The 19,790-nt window shown below is 46.2% G+C and overlaps 1 protein-coding gene across 6 annotated transcripts in view; it reads left to right on the top strand.

Annotated features, from left to right (window-relative positions):
• The first annotated feature begins 223 nt into the window (after positions 1 to 223).
• The window catches only part of ASCC1 (activating signal cointegrator 1 complex subunit 1), a 48,669-nt gene continuing 29,102 nt past the window's right edge, over positions 224 to 19,790 (top strand). For 4 of the 6 annotated variants that reach the window (XM_085883380.1, XM_085883371.1, XM_085883361.1 and 1 more), the window contains exons 1-3: positions 224 to 705; positions 11,239 to 11,335; positions 15,155 to 15,252. In XM_085883380.1, the coding sequence (XP_085739506.1) occupies positions 594 to 705; positions 11,239 to 11,335; positions 15,155 to 15,252 (307 nt within the window). In that variant the 5' untranslated portion in view covers positions 224 to 593. Of the gene's footprint in view, positions 706 to 4,597; positions 4,704 to 11,238; positions 11,336 to 15,154; positions 15,253 to 19,790 lie in introns of all 6 variants that reach the window. The other 2 variants (XM_085883387.1, XM_085883346.1) reach the window with 2 other exon arrangements.

The following is a 19,790-nucleotide window of genomic DNA, read 5'->3' as shown; positions in this document are numbered from 1 at the left end:
CCATTATGTTTTATTTAATTTGTTATCCACGTTCTGTTCGTCCATTTCATTTAGTTGATCAATCAATAAGAGCCATGACGCAACAAAGCGCAGTTGTGCTCAGCTTCAAGTCAGGATGTGATAATCAATGTTTATGAAGCTTATCTTTTAAAGGGATCGTTTGGGAACATTATTGTGCTTTAGGTTTTGTAAATGATACCTCAGTTGAGCTGGTCCGATATACCGGACAAACTGTGCCGATTGAGCCTGAAGTATCCTCAACTCCACAAATCGTTGTTAAAATTTATAAGGAAACGGGTCAAACAATAAACAGTTATTTGTACTTGTCCGCTCCAGCCGAAGTGTGGTGTACATACATACGTACATACGTACATACGTACATACGTACATACATACATACATACATACATACATACATACATACATACATAGAGAGCTTCGCAGTTGTGAAAACGACGTAAGAAGAAAAAGAAAAGAAAAAGAAGAAGAAGAAGAAGGAAAGCCTGTCAGGTGCCATTAAATATTCGTCTCCCACATCCCATTATTATCTCTCTCACTCACTGAACAATATCCCTTCACCTCACATTCATTCCATGGATATCGTGCGACCACCACTTGTCGTTCTGGGTACTCGCGTGTACCGGAAGAACCCAGTGAAGGAGGACAGCGGTTCGTCAACAGAGACCACAGAGGTTTACTATACCGGTAAGATTTTTTACTATCAAAACACGGCAAGTCTGGTACGTCCGTGGACGCGGCTCGGGTCTCGGTTCGTCCGTGGACGCGGCTCGGGTCTCGGTTCGTCCGTGGACGCGGCTCGGGTCTCGGTTCGTCCGTGGACGCGGCTCGGGTCTCGGTTCGTCCGTGGACGCGGCTCGGGTCTCGGTTCGTCCGTGGACGCGGCTCGGGTCTCGGTTCGTCCGTGGACGCGGCTCGGGTCTCGGTACGTCCGTGGACGCGGCTCGGGTCTCGGTACGTCCGTGGACGCGGCTCGGGTCTCGGTTCGTCCGTGGACGCGGCTCGGGTCTCGGTTCGTCCGTGGACGCGGCTCGGGTCTCGGTTCGTCCGTGGACGCGGCTCGGGTCTCGGTTCGTCCGTGGACGCGGCTCGGGTCTCGGTTCGTCCGTGGACGCGGCTCGGGTCTCGGTTCGTCCGTGGACGCGGCTCGGGTCTCGGTTCGTCCGTGGACGCGGCTCGGGTCTCGGTTCGTCCGTGGACGCGGCTCGGGTCTCGGTTCGTCCGTGGACGCGGCTCGGGTCTCGGTTCGTCCGTGGACGCGGCTCGGGTCTCGGTTCGTCCGTGGACGCGGCTCGGGTCTCGGTTCGTCCGTGGACGCGGCTCGGGTCTCGGTTCGTCCGTGGACGCGGCTCGGGTCTCGGTACGTCCGTGGACGCGGCTCGGGTCTCGGTACGTCCGTGGATATGTCTGAATGATCTCTAACATTGTGTGTGAAGACAATCCCTTGGGTGTGTACTTGTAAAGTAACCTTTAGGTTTAATACACATGACATTTTGGGAAACGACCAATTAGCTCATTTACAATCCTCTGTCATTGGGTTAATTGGTTAATCATTCCTGAGATATTTGTACCTTTGTTTATATTGATTCTGCACTTATGGTTCCTGTTACTTTTCAACAAACTCACTTCCAGAAAACAAACTAAACAAGAAAAAGAGCAATCGGAGATTGCAGAACCTCGTCAGGACTTGTTTTGTGTGGCGTATTTTATGTGGTGTTTGTGTACTGTTGTGTAACGCAATTAATAAGAGACATAATTAGAAACGCCACTTAATAACTATTGGTAGTGATGACCGGGTACCAAGACGTACCACTTTGATGCAGTGGGACTTTGATCGGGACACCTGACCCTGACCCTGACCCATGACGTTTTTCAGTATTATTCAATTTAATTTAGAATGGGATTAAAATAACCAGTTCAAATCAAATAGAAACCCAAATAGGTACAGTCCTGCATTGGAGTAATCAGGAGGAATCGGAACAAGAAAAAGCAAAGATCAAGTCATCAGGAGAAACCTGGATAGGATGACCATTTTAGCTGCGACTCCTCCACCCATCCTCAAACCCATCCAGGCACAGCCAATTTAACCTTATTCCGAAAAAAAAAATGAAAATGAACCCAGATCAAAAAAAAAATTTCTGGTTGCTTTACCATGTGTCCGATCAAGTTGAAATGTAAAACATGTATTCCCATCACTACTAGTTTCACGTCGATTGATTAAGCGGTTGCAGATAAATCGTTATTTAATATTTTTCTTCAATCCAGTATGGCTGCCAAACACCATGTGACCTATCAATTTTTCCCGAAACAAATTTCTACACCCAATTCTTGGGGAACCTGTGTGAAGTTTCCCCTCGATCTGTCCAGCCGTTCTGGAGAAGATTTTTTTTATAGGTTTTAGGGTAAATCCAATATGGCAACCCAACCATGAGACCGATGAGAACCGATATGTGAGAACCTTTTGTTCCTCATGGACAGGTGGTCATATGTGTAAAGTTTCACCTCCATTTGCTCAACCACTTCAAAGAAGAAGATTTTTGAAGGTGTTTTTTTTTTTTAACAATATGGCTGCCGAGTCACGTGACCGATAACATCACCAAATTTTTTTCTATGGACCATTTTATCCCTCGATGACCCTCAAAATCTTTCATACTAATCAGATGTAGTGTTCTTCATATGCAATTATGACATCATAACGAAGGCACCTATGGCATCATTTTTTAAAAATCATACTTATTCCTCGTGAAGAGTACTTGCCATGTGGCAAGTTTCAATTTTTGCCTTGGTGCGATTTCAGATTCAGAGGTCCAAAGTTTTTCCGTGTTTCCAATATGGCTGCCACACCACGTGACCTATGATGTCATCATTATCATTAATACATTCCACATGAGTAGTTTCACCAATGGTGACAATTTCATCTCAATCCAACAAGCAGTTGTGTAGAAAAACACAAAAGTTCTGTGCAGTCAAACAAACAAAGAAATAAACAAGCCAGGTGGCGACGATGGTTCGCGGGCATTATTGAGGAAGTCCTTCCGTCAAAATTGACCAAATCAAATCGGATTTTGTATTTGTTGTACTTATGGACATTACGCACAGCTTCTAAGAAAAGAAATTGCAGAAAAAAATCGAGAAAAATAAAATAAAAAGTTCAAGTGGGCGTGCGACGCCCCTCGTGCAAAAATACACTAGACCATGATATCTAGCTTGTGTCCAAGTTTCATCAAGATCGCATCAAACGTCATGGAGCTATGCTCTGGAGAGAGTCACAGACAGACAGACAGACAGACAGACAGACAGACAGACAGACAGACAGACGCAATGAAAATAGTGGTCACTGCTGGCGCCTGCGAACCAATAACTGCTGGCGCCCATGAACTAATCACTGCTGGTGCCCGCGAACCAATCACTGCTGGTGCCCGCGAACCAAAATAATCGTTCATGGAGTAATAACTTGGCAAAACGGAACGGCACACCATAGAGAACATACCTTCACCAGGCTGAAGAATTTACATTTTGTATGCCATTGATAGGTTGGATCTGATTCCGGACCTCAACCAAATTCTAATCAGCTTGTTCTTGTCACCTAACCAACTCTTCCACCTCGTTTTGTCACAAGTCGTCCACAACTTTTAGAGATAACATGCTCTTCATAGTTTTGGACCCAGCTCTCATTGGTGAAGAATGACCTGAAAAATTCTCGAATCCGGATTCAGATCTTCACCAAAATCGAATCAATTAGTCCTTGTGACACACCCAACCTGTCCCCCAAGTTTCATCCAAATCCATCCTCAACTTTTTTGAGATATTGTGCTATATATTAATTTAGCCCCATCTCTCAATGGTGAAGAATCAGTTAAAAATTAAATAATTTTTGTATCCAGATCTGGATTCAGATCTTCACCAAAATTGAATCAGTGCTTCCTATTAGCACTCCCAACCCGTCCACCAAATTTTGTGTGAGCACATCCATAACCTTTTGAGATATGGTGCTATATATCGATTTTGGCCCTATCTCTCAATGGTGAAGAATCACTTGAACAATTCTCAGATCCGGATCTGCATTCGGATCGTCACCAAAATTTAGCATTGCCATCCTTCGCCGGTCATCTACACACACACACACACACACACACACACACACACACACACACACACACACACACACACACACACACACACACACACACACACACATTCAAAACGATTGCTTGAAAACTGTGGCCAAAAATCGTATGACAAACAGACAGACAAATGCTACGGACCAACATACTTAGCAAAAATTTTTTTATTCCAAGTAACAAACGGACCCAAACTCAATGCCCTCTCCTTCGGTGAGGGTAATAACACACAGAAATGATTTATTTGTTGATCTGTTCACATTGGATCGCTAACACGTCTCCATTTTTCATTCTTTCCTGTTTTGCGCTTGGTATTGAATTGTGCTGTCAGGTTATAATTCGCAATGAAGACTAAGTATTATGTTGACGTATTGCTACCCTCAGTTGTACCTTACATCATATTGTCCACAAAATGAAATGGAACAATCGATGAGTTTCTTTTGTTCTGCTTTATGTAGCGCAGGATGAGTTTACAGATGGGATGGACTCGTTTATCATTTCTCCTGTCTCACTGGGTCGTATACGTCAAAATGTCCATATACTGCCAATGGTCAGGCTACCATGGTAAGGCTCAGGGTCCATGGACTCCGGTGTTATGCCAACAATAGACCACAGTGGGAGTATTGTTTGCTGTTTGAGAACTTCCAATCTGTGCTTCTCTAATAAATGAGCAGATTATACATTCATCAAACAAACGTAGTTTCTCAAAGTCTTTGGCGTTAGATTTGCAGGCTGTGTAGTTCTGGTCGTGCCGGGTAGTAGTCGGAACAATTCTTCACACTCGTGTTTCCAGGCAAAACAACCCAGGGGACTGTGCAGGTGTGTGTATAATTGATGTTTGTTCCCAAACATTTTTTGCTCTGCCTTACGAGTGCCTTCTGGGAGTCAAACGTGTACGAGTCAACTCAAGAGGCAGATTCCCTGGGACATTGCCGCTGCTACTCAGACGGAGGTCACGTGTTATCAATAGCAACATATGCAGAACAGCATCATTAAGACGTCTGTGAAAACTTCACAATTCCAGTGACTGATGTGTCCCGGTTTGGTTCAAGCATGTCGTGGAAAAACGGAAAAATTAGGATGATGACTTTGTATCATTTGAAGGATTTCATTCAACGTTATTCAGATTCTTATTTAAATACATTTGCACACAATGAAAGGGTTATGATCGGTACATGTACATCTCCTGTTGTTTAATGTACTGTTGTGGTTCTACAAAACTGCATGCCTCTTAGGCAATGGCCCCCAACATACAGTGATCCCGAGGCAGTTATTTCGTTCATCTTCGTGCAGTCAGATCTTCCCCTCATGTCTAGTGGGTTAACGGGATGAAGTGCATTGTGTGGGTCTATTAACTATATCTCTGTCTCCTATTCTGATTTCTAATCTAACCCTTTCCTTTTAGCCATGGTACAAGCAAGCAAGGATGCACGCCATGCAATATGCGATTGAATAGCAAACACACCACGATGCCTCCCGTGGCTTGGAACCACCAAACTCCTTCCAACAAGCACACTACACACTATACAGCACGCGCATGGCACGCCATTATTTCATTGAAATCTGCGCGCCAATTTCCAATGCCATCTCTCCTTGCTTCACCCCTCGCTGACCAAACTTCACCACTTTGACCACAAACGCTTCTCGCATACCCTCAGACGTCTGCATTGCTACAATTCGACACTATACAGAGGAGTGCTGGATGACTCGCACTGTCCTCGGACTGCGCGATGCGAGGCCGAGCAACAGACGTTAATAGGTCAACCGTATCTCGCCGGGGATGTACACACGGGATTGATACGACCCTCGTCCAGTCGCCAGAACACGGCAAGACGGGCGGCGAAGAGGGGTCGCAGGAAGGGTGATCCAGGAGTTTGGTATGGGGCCCGGGTGTGCATTTTTGCTCATGAGAGGGTCCCGTGGGTGGCGGGTGTGCATTGCTATTCGGCATTCAGACTCCACTCGGAGCATGTTCAGGGCCAGGGTGTCAGCTCATACCCGATGTTGAGTCAGGAGCTCCGGGCTGTGGTGAGCCGGATGGGCAAATGAGACCGTTTCCGGCCGTGGGAGCCTGGCAGGGCATGGCTTGGGCTGCTGTGGCCCAATAGAGAAGCGGGATTCGGGTCACAGTGTGTCGCCTTCGAGTCGTCACCCCACCCTTCGCCTGAGGCTTATAAAAGGAGGAGCATGGAGCCACTCACTCTGCTTCGCCCTCTTCTTCTCGGCTCTGCATTGACTGCTCCTCGTTTCCTCTGCCCTTCGCTGGCTCTTCACTGACTGTTTGTGTGCGACTGACACTTGCTTATTCCTGAGGACCAGTGTGGAGCGCATGTTGCCACGAGCCCCAGCAAAGTGAATAAGCCGGAGATAACGCGCAAACTCTCAAGGTGGGAACACTCAAGCGGAGCATCCCACGGAGGTACACCTGACACTCAGACCAATGCACGATTAGGTAAGGGATCTATCACCTCACACATCTTCTCTCCTCTCTCTCTTTCCACCCCTTTATCTCGTCCCCTTTGGACGCACAAAAGAGCATCCATTACTGACTAGCAATCCCATTTTCCTCTGGCACGACACCACACCCCCCCCCATATTGCACTACACGACACTTCCCACTCCCACACCTTAGACACCAGTATTTCTCCCTCCTACCTCTCCCGAAGCGCACTGGGTTGCGTGGGTTGGCCGACCGCACCAGTATCGTGAGGCCGGTTGTCCTTATCTGCTCTCTTTCTTTCTGAACTATGTCTAATTTTCCTCAGGGGTGTGTGTGTGTGTGTGTGTGTGTGTGTGTGTGTGTGTGTGTGTGTGTGTGTGTGTGTGTGTGTGTGTGTGTGTGTGTGTGTGTGTGTGTGTGTGTGTGTGTGTGTGTGTGTGTGTGTGAGTGATGGCGCCTGTCATAGCATAAGTTAAGATTGTAGAAGTTCTCATGGGATAAATCTGCTCTGTGTCTGCTTTTGTAAATTGTTTACCTTTTGCTGCACCCCACAAATTCCTTGCTATCCTCTGCTGTACATACAAATAAACACAATTTACCATGCCACATACGATTCCTCGCTTGATTGTAAATATATGCTGATGTAGAAATGTTCCAAGCTCGTTTTCGTCTTTCCTTCATTGGTCCAGCATGGTTCATATTCCAGCTTAGCCGGGATATTATCCCCCAACGATCTGTTTTTCTAGCCGGTACGTTCTTGGTAGTTACAGTCTACTGCATCTGATCTGGTAAGGTGATCCGGTTTGAACAAGGCATCCCGAGGGCGTGTCCCCCGGTAATGAAACCACGTGACCTTTAGGTAAACGGTATCAGACAGAGGACCCTAAGTCACGTGGTCAAGTTATTGGCGTTCACGGTCGATTAGCGACCCGCCGCATCATGAAGTTATTCATTCATGTGCGATGGCCTGCAATTCCGGAGAGTCTGGTGGGAAACCGAGGTCGATTCTCCCCTCGTGGTCTTCTCGCCCCCAACCCCGGGTCCGCAACAGTACTGTCTGCAATGAAAAATTAGTCGAAGAAACTCTCTCTTACCTCTATCCAGAAAGGCATTTTCCAGGATGGAGCACACTGACTGCAGGAAGATGGTGTCACATGCCATCCATCCAGAATCACTACCTGGTAGAGATCGAATGGGCTGCTGATTTCTTCCCTGATCACCAGAGGGTCCCGACACGAACGCCATCAAATGTGTCTGTGAACATGGATCGGGAGCAGTGGAAAAGCCATACTTGATATGCAAGACCTTCAATAAAATCTATCTCACATTTGTCAAAATTTGATTGGGTTGTCTTGTAGAATATCATTGATTTGATTCCATCATGGGTTCAAGCACTTTATTATGCCAAAGGTCAGACAACCAAATACTAGTGTATGAACTTTTTAATTGTGTTCGTCTCCCAGATTGTTAAAATATCGTTTGTTTACAGCCTTTTTCATTTTATTCTGGCAGGGCACTGTCCATATAGGTATTGCGAAATGTGTGGGGTCAACAAGCTAATTAGTGAAGTGTAGGATTGTTCTATTTTACTTGTAACTAGGACTTCATATTTAGGCTAAGATTGACCTTTTTTTGTATCCCATAGGAAGTGTTGTGTGCAATAATAATTGGCTAGAATAAGTGTGTCATGTGATCTGTCTGAACCTGCAAGGGCCAAGCAAGGAAAGGTGGATAGTTTCCGAGAGGATAACTAATATGAGATCACTCAGTATGCAGCACAAAGTTTGCTCCCTTCTCCACCTCTCTTTGCCGTCAACATGGTTCCGAGGACATGACATCACTGCCTGTGCCATAAATATCGCCACCTGGAGCAGGGTTCCCAGGAGGACTCTCCCACTGCTAATATAAAGTGGCGTGCTATTGGCCAGACCTGCTGGTAAGGAGTGCTGCCATTGACTAGACAGGCTATTGCCTGATTGTGCCGGAAGGCCTCGTCCGAGTGGCGGTGGCGCGTCTCCTGAGGACAAGATGACTTGAGAGGAAGATTATTTTAAGCACCTGAAAAGTGACATTCTCTCTCTTTCGCCTTGTACATTCGTTGGTGCTGGAGCTCTGCTCTTGTGTCGGGGACACTTCTCTGGGCCGTGAACGCTCAGTATAGGTCTGCAGGTGCTACTCCTGGTTCGTGTGTGAGTTCCTGTGCGAGTGTGTCTGAGCCCATAGAGGTGTCGTTTTATTATGCGAGGGTTTGTTCATTTGACAATTATTTCCATTCATCTGTCTTCGTCCACTGGATCCATCCATAAAAGTGTCTCATCCACGTGTCCTTTTGTTTAATAAATCCTTAATTTGTATGCTTGTGCATACCTGCTTCACAATCCGCCTCCTTTGCGTCGCTTGTTTTTACAACATTGATGAATCCCTCGGGGGTGCAAGTTACGTTAAAATCATTTCCGGTTCGGGGTTAGCCCATGCTTGGAATAGGATCATTCGGCTATGCCAGGCATGTGATTGCCTCCAAATTGATTTGGCGGTTTGTAGTTTCTCACCTGACTCGTAATTAACTGTCACCGGTGGAGGGGGAGGTCGGGAGGGTGGAAACTCGACAATATCATTGTGGAAATGACTCCTGGGGGTAACATTGCTGAGTATATTTAGTTAGCTCCTTCGTAAATATCTCAGAGTAAGCGTAATTTAATTAATTGTGATATTAGACGTCATATGTGTAATAGATAAACGACGCACACCCTTCCTAATGTGTGTGTCTAAAAACCACCATCCATGTGACCCTTTGTTTTATGGTCTACCCTTTGTAATCTGTCTTTTATATCTGTTTTAAGAGTCTAAAAGTCTTGGTGGGAAATGTTGCCGCTGCTGTGCAACAATGCCGCCGTGCCCATCCCGAGGTGACAAGTATGAGTCCTCCACCCATCAAATGGGCCTTTCGGTGGCCAATGGCTCCCTTCTCCTGCCCCCCACTCTCTCCGCCGTCAGCATGTACCCGATGACGTGACATCACTGTCTGTGCCATAAGTATTGCCACCTGGGGCAGGGCTCTCTGGAAGACTCTCCCACTACTAAAATAAAGTGGCCTACAGAGAGTGGAGGGTCATGGCTTGTTATGGGTGATTTATGGGGTGATGGCAATAAAAGTGGGTGCACTGGGGGGAAGCAAAGGAAAAGCCTGGATTCTGCTTGGGAGAGAGATGTGAAACTCGCTCGTACTGCTGTGCCAGAGCCATGCCCATCCAGCCGGAGCCAAGCCCTCTCTTCTCTTCCCGAGCCAACAGCACAAAGGACGGAGCAGCCCATTCCCCACCAGAGTAGCCAGGAACTGGGACTTGCAATCATTCTGCGGTGTCCTGCCGGACATCACATGGTATATCTTTTCTTGTGATTCCCTCTTTCTCTCTATTGTGCCATGAATGAATGGGCCCGATAAGGCTTTGTGACCCCACATGCACAAAGCAAAAAGCGAGGTTAAGCATTTGGTTCACCTTGTCTGTCTGTCTACAGACGTCGGTCTATAATCAAGGAGCTTCTTAATTTCAATTGAGTGTTATATTTTGAAGTATGTGTCTGCCTGTCTGGCAGTCAAGGCAAAATTGAAAATCATTCCAAAAAGGAAACGTGCTGCTTTTAGAGACGTCATGAAGGACTAATATAATATGGAAAAGTGAATCAACGGTGATTAAACCCTCGAAAATGTTTTTTTTTTAAATTTCAAAATTATATACTCGAACACTGTACAATACAAATCGCCTTCTTGGCACTTTCAAAAACCTTTCGTTTAGCAGTACTTGTCAAAATATTACAGCATTTCGCATCATCTCGACCATTCAAATTTGTCGCTTGCTCTCTCAGACAAAATGGTGGCTTGGAGGAAATATCGGTTGTTCTCGGAAACACAAAAAGCAAGAGTTTAAAAGACCCTTGCCGTGTCCTTTTTCTTTTACTTTCTCAAGACTTTGCTGATTAGGGTGTTCTATGAACTCTAGTTATTTAAGGATCTCCGTTAATTTGTTCGTACGTATTCGGTCAGGGTTGAGGGGTTCCATTTATTGCTTCTTGTATTTCCTGTCACCCGTGCACCATTGTTTTGTAATTAAACATACCTGGTCTCAGGATGAATTTGAACTGTTGTTCCTGGTTCTTGCGATTAGGGAAAGTCAGTTGAGGATTAATTGCCAATGACAATTAATGACGTGTACCCACACCATACCATGTGCCTCCTCAGCTTGCTCGGCCACTAATTAAATACAAGGCAGGCGCCACCAAGTAGCGTAATGCATCGGCTGATTTGACGGTCCCATCGGAACGGTATCAGAAGGGAAAGACCCGTTATCCAGGACGACCAAACCAGTTGGCTGTAACGTTAAGGCCGCTGTTGAAGCAGCCCACTGGGATTTGTTCCAGGCAACTGTGATCACCTGATGGCTACACTAATACACATATACAGTACACAAACAACCCTCCTCTCTCAAATGCAGTGTTTAAATATCTTAACCCTAACCCATTCACTTCACACACCTTGCAGACAAAGAAATGAATTACTTCCTGAAGGTTTTCAATTGTGTAGCTGCTACATTTCAAATGATAATTGCTATTAGTTGTGACTCATAAATTCAAAATATAACTTATTTATTTGAGATGTTTCAGATTTTCCTGCAGATGAGCCGAGTGAGTATGATCTATCCATGGAGAAAACCGAAAAAGGCTTCCATACCTCGATGCACATTCCCAGTGTTCTGTGCAAGTAAGTGCCTCTTGTTGCTAAAAAAATAATGCCACCTGCAGGTAATCTGTCGAGTGATGCCAGGCCCAGATGGTAATATTGCCTGTAAAATAGCTTATTTTTTTATCATTTTCCTTTTTCTGGCTTTGACTGCATTGTCCGCTAGATAATTGGTCGTTAGATCCAATAACCAGGAAAATTGAAATGATAAAAGGAAATACCACACTCTGAGGGGCAGTCATTCAAAAGTTATTGGAATGAGAAAATCACACCTGAGAGCTTTTTCTCATCATAAACTTGCATATTTCCTTGTTAAATGCCATTCGTTACATCATAATGTGACGTTGCTTGTCGTTTCAGAATCCAGAAGTTTGCTATGTTGTACAATTATGGATCTTAATAAAATTGGACAAAGAGTTGTCAGTCAAGCTTTATTAAAAAAATAATCTTTCAGTTCAAAATAAATCCACAAAACTCATGATGGCCATGTATGTTAAAGTTGTGCCTTTGATTTGTACAGTAGCCATATAGGTGGCTTACTTTAAGTGTGTGTGTCCTTTGATGTGACCATAGGTTAGAACGCTTGGAAAATGTGACCGACTGCCCCCCCCCCCATTCCCTCAGGTTAAGGCAATTGCCATGCTAAAGGCCCGGTCACACCTTGACGTTTTAGCCAACGTATGCCGATTTTTGAATTTTTTTTCTAAAACGCTGGCACACGTTGAATACGTTATGGGTAAGTTTTGATAACATTGAGAGCACGCTGAAAAACACTGCCATACGTCGTTGTACGTTGGCTTTAAACGTTGTACTTTTCGGTTGTCCTCAAATTTTTTCATGCTTGAAATTTCACGACGTATGCCGGCGTATGACTCACACGTTCCGCTACTCTGGCCACAAGTTGTATGCACGGTCTGCGATCGTTGACAGACGTCAACACATGTACTTGTAAGTTAATCATAAGTTGAGACACGCCGAGGTAATGTTTAGCGTACCCGAAACTTATTTCTAACCTATGATTAACGTGTTGTTGGCACGTTACGTGATCGTTGCCACACATCGACAGACGTTACTTTTAAGTTACTCATAGGCTGAAAGACGTCGGTATAATGGATCGTCCTTGCGTCAGCGTCCACGGCCACGGCCAGGACACTTATTTGCAGCATTCTTCAAACTTTTCTTCGGCATGACGAGGATGTTCACACTTCGATGTCTAGCTTGGCTATGATTCCAATTGTCCATCAGCATCGTCTATTTAAAATAGTCGAGTTTGAGCGTTTTAACACGTTCAGAAGAAACGCTTCAAATTTCCAAACCCCAGCGTCAAAAAACAAAGGCGAGTGACAGCAATTTAAATCGTTCATTGTAAACAATGAAAATAGCTGAGTGGTACCGTTTAAAAGTCGTTGAGTGTAAAAAAAATCCAATTGTTGAGTGCAAGCGTCTACTTTCAATAGTGGAGATGCAGCCATTTAAATCGTTGAGTGGCAGCCTATGAACCTACCCGTGGACACGCGGACGCAAGGACGATCCATCATAACCCACACCCTCCCCCTCACACTCACCTACTACTGCCAACATGAACAAACTACTACTACTACTACTACTACTACTAATACTAATACTAATACTGATACTGATACTGTTACTGCTGACATGGACATCGACTCAAAAAGGACTCGAAAACACTGTTGGGTTCCCCTTTTATGAACACCATTTTTATATACCAATTCCCAAAACCGCTGGGAACACGTCTTTATATGGCAGTTGTAAGCTAGAAACACGTTAATTTATTTTTTTTTGTTGACCGGAAGACGTCATTGGAATACGTCTACATACGTCGATGTGTGTTGGGACTACGTAAAGAATTGGTTCAAAGCACGTCAAACATAAGTTAGAAATAAGTTTCGCGTAAAAAAGGCATTACCGCGACGTGTTTCGACTTATGAGTAGCTTATAAGTAGCCTTTGTGGACGTGTGTAAGCGTCCACATATCATGTGTAAAACTTATCCCATCGCATGTGGAACGTGTGTCATACGCCGAGTACGTCGTAAAATTTTGAACATGTTTAAAATTTCTTGACGTACTCTACTTACTACGACGTATGATAGCATACTTTAGCGTTCTACTCGCGTATACCAAACTTACTCATACCGTATTTGACGTGCCCCCAACGTTTTAGACACATTTTTCTTAGGTCGGCATACACTGGCAAGATCGCCAAGGTGTGACCGCGATGTTGTCACTTCCATTTCTACGGCAGTTATGATTCGAATCGTTGTGCGTCAGCCTTTTAATAGGCTACGTCACGACATCGTCAGCAATGCGTGCAACGCGCTATGCCGAAGTTAGACTATCGTTGGGCATCGGTTGTGTAGGCCAACAACAGGTTCAGCATTCGTTGGTATAAGTTATCTATAACACAACGAAACGTTCTGTGTCCATTACTAATATGTTATGAATACGTCCGAATCTTAAAAAAAAAAACATCAAAAGTTCAACGTCAGCCAACGTTTTACATAAATCTTAATACGTTGCCATCGCTGGCTAAAACGTCAAGGTGTGACCGGGCCTTAAGGTCTCCAAAATATCCAAATAATTTAGAATTCTTCTTCAATCGCAAACACGTGCATGTCCAAACTCTCAAAAAGAAGGGTTCACCAAAACTTCAGCACTCGCAATCAAAAGCAAAAGTTGGCATCATCCCAAGCTTCTTCAACTGTTTGATGCAGATCCAGCTGACCTTGTTATTCATTTGGTAACTGGTGATGAAACGTGGCTTCATCACTGAGATCCTGAAACTAAATTGGAATATATGCAATGGAAGCACAAGGAATCATTGACCCCCAACATATTTAGCACCCAACCATAAGTTGGCAAGTTCATGGCCTCCACTTTCTGGGATTTTAAGAGAATCCTTCTGAATGACTATATACCTTGCAAGAATGCAGTGACAGAGGAATATTACTCATCTCATGTGAATATTGTGGTCGGCCATCAAGCACAAATGCTGAGGGATTTCACCAAAGGTGTGCTCCTTCCTGACAATGCATCTGTGCACATTGCGCAAACCGCTATTTGTGACATTGGCTTCAAACAGTTGGAATACTTCCCACACAGCCCGTGAGCCGAGTGTCCACTGACTATTATCGGTTTTGACGTTTGAAGTCCCACCTGTGTGGTTTCCACTTCATCAGCAGTGAGGAACTGATTGAAGCAATTGAGACATGGTTCCACCACTGACTATTATCGGTTTTGACATGTGAAGTCCCACCTGTGTGGTCGCCAATTCATCAGCAGTGAGGAACCGATTGAAGCAATTGAGACATGATGAACAAGCGATCCAAAAACTTCTGTTTTACTGACTATACATTTTGAAAGACAAATGGACCAAGTGCTTTGCAGATATTGAAAAATAAATAAAAGTTTGCATTTGTTGGGCTATTGCATCTCAGTCCTAGAACGTTTTCAACAGCCTTCATGGTGTTTTTTTAATCGCAATTTTTACTCTATGTGTTTAATACAGTACCCTGACAAAATAATCATAAATTCCTGCCCTGACTGACTGCTATGAAGGCAATGACAAATTACATAGCAGAGTATATGCCAAGAAACTGCTTGGGCAAGAGTACATTGTTGATGATGATATGTTAGTCCGAGTGTGATTATAAATTTCTGGCAGGGTGAATCCAAATAATGTGTACAAATCGAGTTTGAGTACCGGACCTGAGCATCTCGTTAAAGCAGAACAGCAACCACAGAAATAGACATCAGACACGATCCCTGTTTGTTGCTCTAATTTGTGCTTAATCTATGGCACTGTTGCTATCTCCATGTAGGCACATTGTCGGAAAGAAGGGAGAGACTCGCAGACGGATTGAGCATGAAACCAAGACCCAAATCTCCATCCCTGGTCCTGGTATTGAAGGGGAGACTGGTGAGTCTTACAATTTTGCTTGCATGGATTGATGGTGAGGCTATCCAAACCAGTTCCTGTCATTGCATTTGTTTGTTTATTGTTTGTTTGAGCAACAACAGACATTACTGAGTTGCTGTTTTTTTTTTTTATCCCACGCACATGAAGTACAAAAGTGGGGTGAAGCAATTAGTTCACTCCATTCTTTCTGTCCATCCATCTACAAACATCAGTAAGGTTTATGAACAACTTGATTTCAATTGAATGTTATCTTTTAAACACGAATCTGAAAACAAACCTGCAGTTTAGCAATACTTCGCCTCTGAATTTGACCCCATCGCACATGCACAGAGAGGAGTGATATACAGGTCAGGTCAGGTATGGGAGCATGTGCCAGAACAGCGCGTCGCTGCGTCCACTTTCCGCCGGTACTCCAGGGGCCTCCGTCTGGCCATCCCCCAGGCAGATGCCAGGCCCATCCCCATCTCCTTGAGATGATGGTCAACCTGCTGCAACGACGAGGCACGTGGTCGGCCCACTGGCCTGCTCCACTCACGAGACTCCCCCGCTGAGAGAATCTGGTGAGCAGAATCAGCGTCAGGAAAACGAGCCACATGTCCATACAGCCGCAACTGATGCTCACGGACTATGCAGGTAACACATCTCATCCGAGTCTCTCTCAGAAACCGCTCGTTGGACACAAAATCCGACCAGCGATAGCCAAGGATTCTCCGAAGAGACCTGGTACCAAATGAATGAAGTCTCCATCTCAGATCCTTGGTCAGAGTCCAAGTCTCGCATCCATAGAGCAAGACTGGAAGTACCAAGGACCTGAAGACTCCGACTTTCGTCCTCCCGCACAGGTACCGGCAGCGCCACACCCCATGATCCAGTGACTCCCCAGGCCCGACCCAGACGTCTATTGACCTCTGACTCACAGCCAGCAGAGACATGAATATCACTGCCAAGGTAAGTGAATCTCTCCACGACCTCAACATCCTCACCACAAACATACACAGACAGGAAAGCAGCATCCAAGATGTCACCGAAAGCCTGGATCTTAGTTTTGACCCAAGAAACCCATAATCCCAGCGGCTCCGACTCTTCATTCAGCACCTCGAGGGCCCCCAAAAGGATATCTAAAGTCTCCGCAAAGATGACTGCATCATCTGCAAAATCAAGGTCCGAGATCTTGACATTCCCAAACGATGCACCGCAGCTTGATCTCTCCGACATCCTCCCTAAAATCCAGTCCATACAAGTGCTGAAAAGTGTGGGGGCCAGTACACACCCCTGACGAACTCCAGTAACAACTGGAAATAAGTCAGAGATGGTACCACCACACTTCACAGCACTCTTAGTACCAGAGTAGAGTTCAGACATCAGATCGATCAGTTTTGGTGGCACCCCACGAAGACCAAGAATCCTCCAGAGGGCATCCCGATTCACTGAATCAAACGCTTCACAGAGATCAACATAGGCTGCAAGCAGCCCCTGCCGAAACTCTCGCCTGCGTTCAGTGAGGACACGAAGAGCAAGGATACAGTCAATTGTTGACCTATAATGCATCCTTCATAGTGAGATCACTAGCCTCAGTCAGAGCATAAACAGAGACCAAGGAAATGACACCTAAGGAGTGACGAATCCTTAATCTCATAATACGCTCGTTGACCGGTGTTACCTCAATTATCATTGGGGTCAGCTTATTGGACACAGCCACAGCAACTCCTTGGGTATGGCAACCATCAGAGCGACCAGACCAATAGTAGGTGTAACCACCCACCATTATCTCGCCGCAATCCGGTCTCCGAACCTCAGAGAGAGCTGCAATCCCGATGTCCAAACGCTTGAGCTCAGATGACAACAGAGACAGGTGATCATCCTCTCTTAGGGATAGGACATTCCAGGCACCCACCCGAAGGGACCGCCTCAGGTTAACCCAAGGAGACCGCCGTCTGGTGGACGACACCTCAGCACCACTCCGACACACTCTCCCGCAATCTGACCCAGGGATGTTACCCCGTGGTTTCCCTCCTATCATCAAAGATTGGGGGTCCCGAAGGCTTTGCCCCAATCCCGTCATCCGGTGAGCTGCCCTGCGAAGGGAAGCTGCACAGGAGGTACTCCCACAGAGTGGGTTTTCAGATTTTTTTTTGCGGAATGAAGGGTTTTACAGTGGCCAGAATGCAAACCCTGCCACCAACCTCCTAATAAAAAAGTAACCCAACTGCAGGAGGACGTCCGCAGACACAGTTGGGCACTAGATATGGATGGCCGTTGGCTCACAAGGAGCTCCTCCGCCCTTTGACAGGTTTTGTTTTTAATCCTGCTGGATGTCCACATCCAAACACCCTCCTCACCAGAAAACCTGGTGGGGGAGACGGTTTAGTCACCGACAACCCGACCATGGAACAGGTTAGTACAGGTTTACATGGTACCTGTTGCAGGTCACAGATCTAACCTGACCTGACATATATATATATATATATATATATATATATATATATATATATATATATATATATATATATATATATATATATATATATATATATATATATATATATATATATATATATTGTTGTAGATTTCCGCCCGTTCGGCGTGCGCACGACCTTTTCAGCCCAATCCAGGCCGCACGTCCACCGAACGCGACTCTAGTCATAGCTTCCGGACAAACGCCGAAACCCAGCTATGGTTGTTTTTAATACACCATAAACTAGCCAACTATTCGGTCCACGCGCTACAGGGTCAATCGCCGAATTATCGATATACCTAACTATTCATGCGGACAGAAATGCCAGGAGTTTATACCTCGACGGGGCCTGCATGAAAACGAGCCGCTTAAGCGGCTCATTCCGTATGCGAATGCCGAGCGGTTTTAATTCGCCAGATCCCGTCGGACCACATTATTTTATTGGCTTTTTAATCAGCCAGCTAATTTCCCGAACGCATCATGGCAGTCAATGGAGAAAGTGACGCAACGAGTGGGTTGACATTCAAACAACGGGTATTTATTTCCACCCAGCACATAAGCAGTCAATGGGGGAATAGGGACAGGACATGAGCAAAAAGCCTACAGCCCAGTTCTGTCGGAAAGCAAGTATATACAGGCACTTAACAACAATTCTACTTAAGGACAAGGCGCCACAGACTTTCATGCGAAACCCAAGAAAGAAAATCTGGCTCGTGAGCCTTTAATGCACTCAGGGCCGGGATGACCGGAATAGGCCCTGAGAGACCAGGCCGGCTATCTGGTGGCGACTCAATGGTATTCGGGCCGGTGGCCTCTGGTGTCTCTGCTCGGTCCAGGTGGTGTAACGCGCCAGTCACTTGAGCGGCTTGGCGGGGGCTTGCTCGGTTCCCCTCGGTCGTCTGGCCTTCACTGCGGCCTGGCCTAGCCGGCGACTGTGGTGTCGTGATAGAGATGCTTAGCAGGCAGACACGAGCGGGGGAACAGTCGAGCCGGGCTGTGTTGCACAAGCGCGAGCGCGGGCGTACTTGGCCCGCAGCTCTCCTTTATTACGTACTCAGCACACTCACAAGCCGGGCGACTACGGCATCACTACAACGCCTCAGGCGGCGCGCACTCCTTATATTCCTGGCAGACATGATGACCACGACGACCACTCCTCCCATCATCATGCCCCGCCCTGCATGCCCGCAGGCTATACCACACTCCTCCCTCCTAAAACTATGATTATTAAATGATCACCATCATAATAAGCATAAACAGCACGAAGTACTACGGTATAACAGTAGACAAGGTACAAAAAAAGAAAACAGCGAAGTATAAAAGCACATCACATCATATAACGTGTGGAAGCGAGCTCGTGGAGCTGCCACGGCCAGGTTCCGAAGACGGAGGTGCACACAGCACCTACCAAACTCTGACCGCGTTACCGATATGAAGCAGCAAGGCGAGAAGCACAGCAGCACTACACAGCGGAAACGCCCCCAGGCGGCTCATGCTTACGCAGCGCCGGCGAGGCCGCGGCGACCTCCCGAGCAAACCTCCCCCGGCACCATCAAACGCCTCCGGCCCACAAGGCGGCACACCTCCCCCAGGCAGACCTGAAGCAGATAAACATTCCAAGGCCGGAAGCCCGCTGTCTGGAAGCCGTGGCGCCAGCGCCAGACTCGATTGACCTTGGATGGGGGCGCTGAACAGCGCCGCTGGCTGGACGCAACCAATGCTCCATAACAACCCACGCACCACAACCAGTTGAGATGCCAACGCCCGTCTAAACGGCCTTGAGCGAACACAGAGAGCTGCGCCCCCGGCGCCAGGCACGTCTGACCTTGCCGCAACCAGAGGTGGGGGTAACGCCGACCAGCGCACCAGTCCTGGCTCCGAGTCGATCTCCGAGACCCACACAGCAGTTAGACGGTAGCAACTCCATTTAAACCACACTTCAACCATAGGCTCGTCATAAATCAATAGGAATACCACTGGAACCATTGCAAATTCATTTTCCCGTACAGCGCGTTCTTTCGACAAAATCCCTGCACATGACAAAGCAACTACCCGCGGCCCGGGGCAATGGAAGGCCAACCCA

This window comes from Eptatretus burgeri, chromosome 1, assembly GCF_056783735.1.
Source record: "Eptatretus burgeri isolate ZD-2024b chromosome 1, Ebu_testis_v1, whole genome shotgun sequence".
NCBI classification, from domain to species: domain Eukaryota; kingdom Metazoa; phylum Chordata; class Myxini; order Myxiniformes; family Myxinidae; genus Eptatretus; species Eptatretus burgeri.
This window is presented reverse-complemented; position numbering and strand designations above follow the sequence as displayed.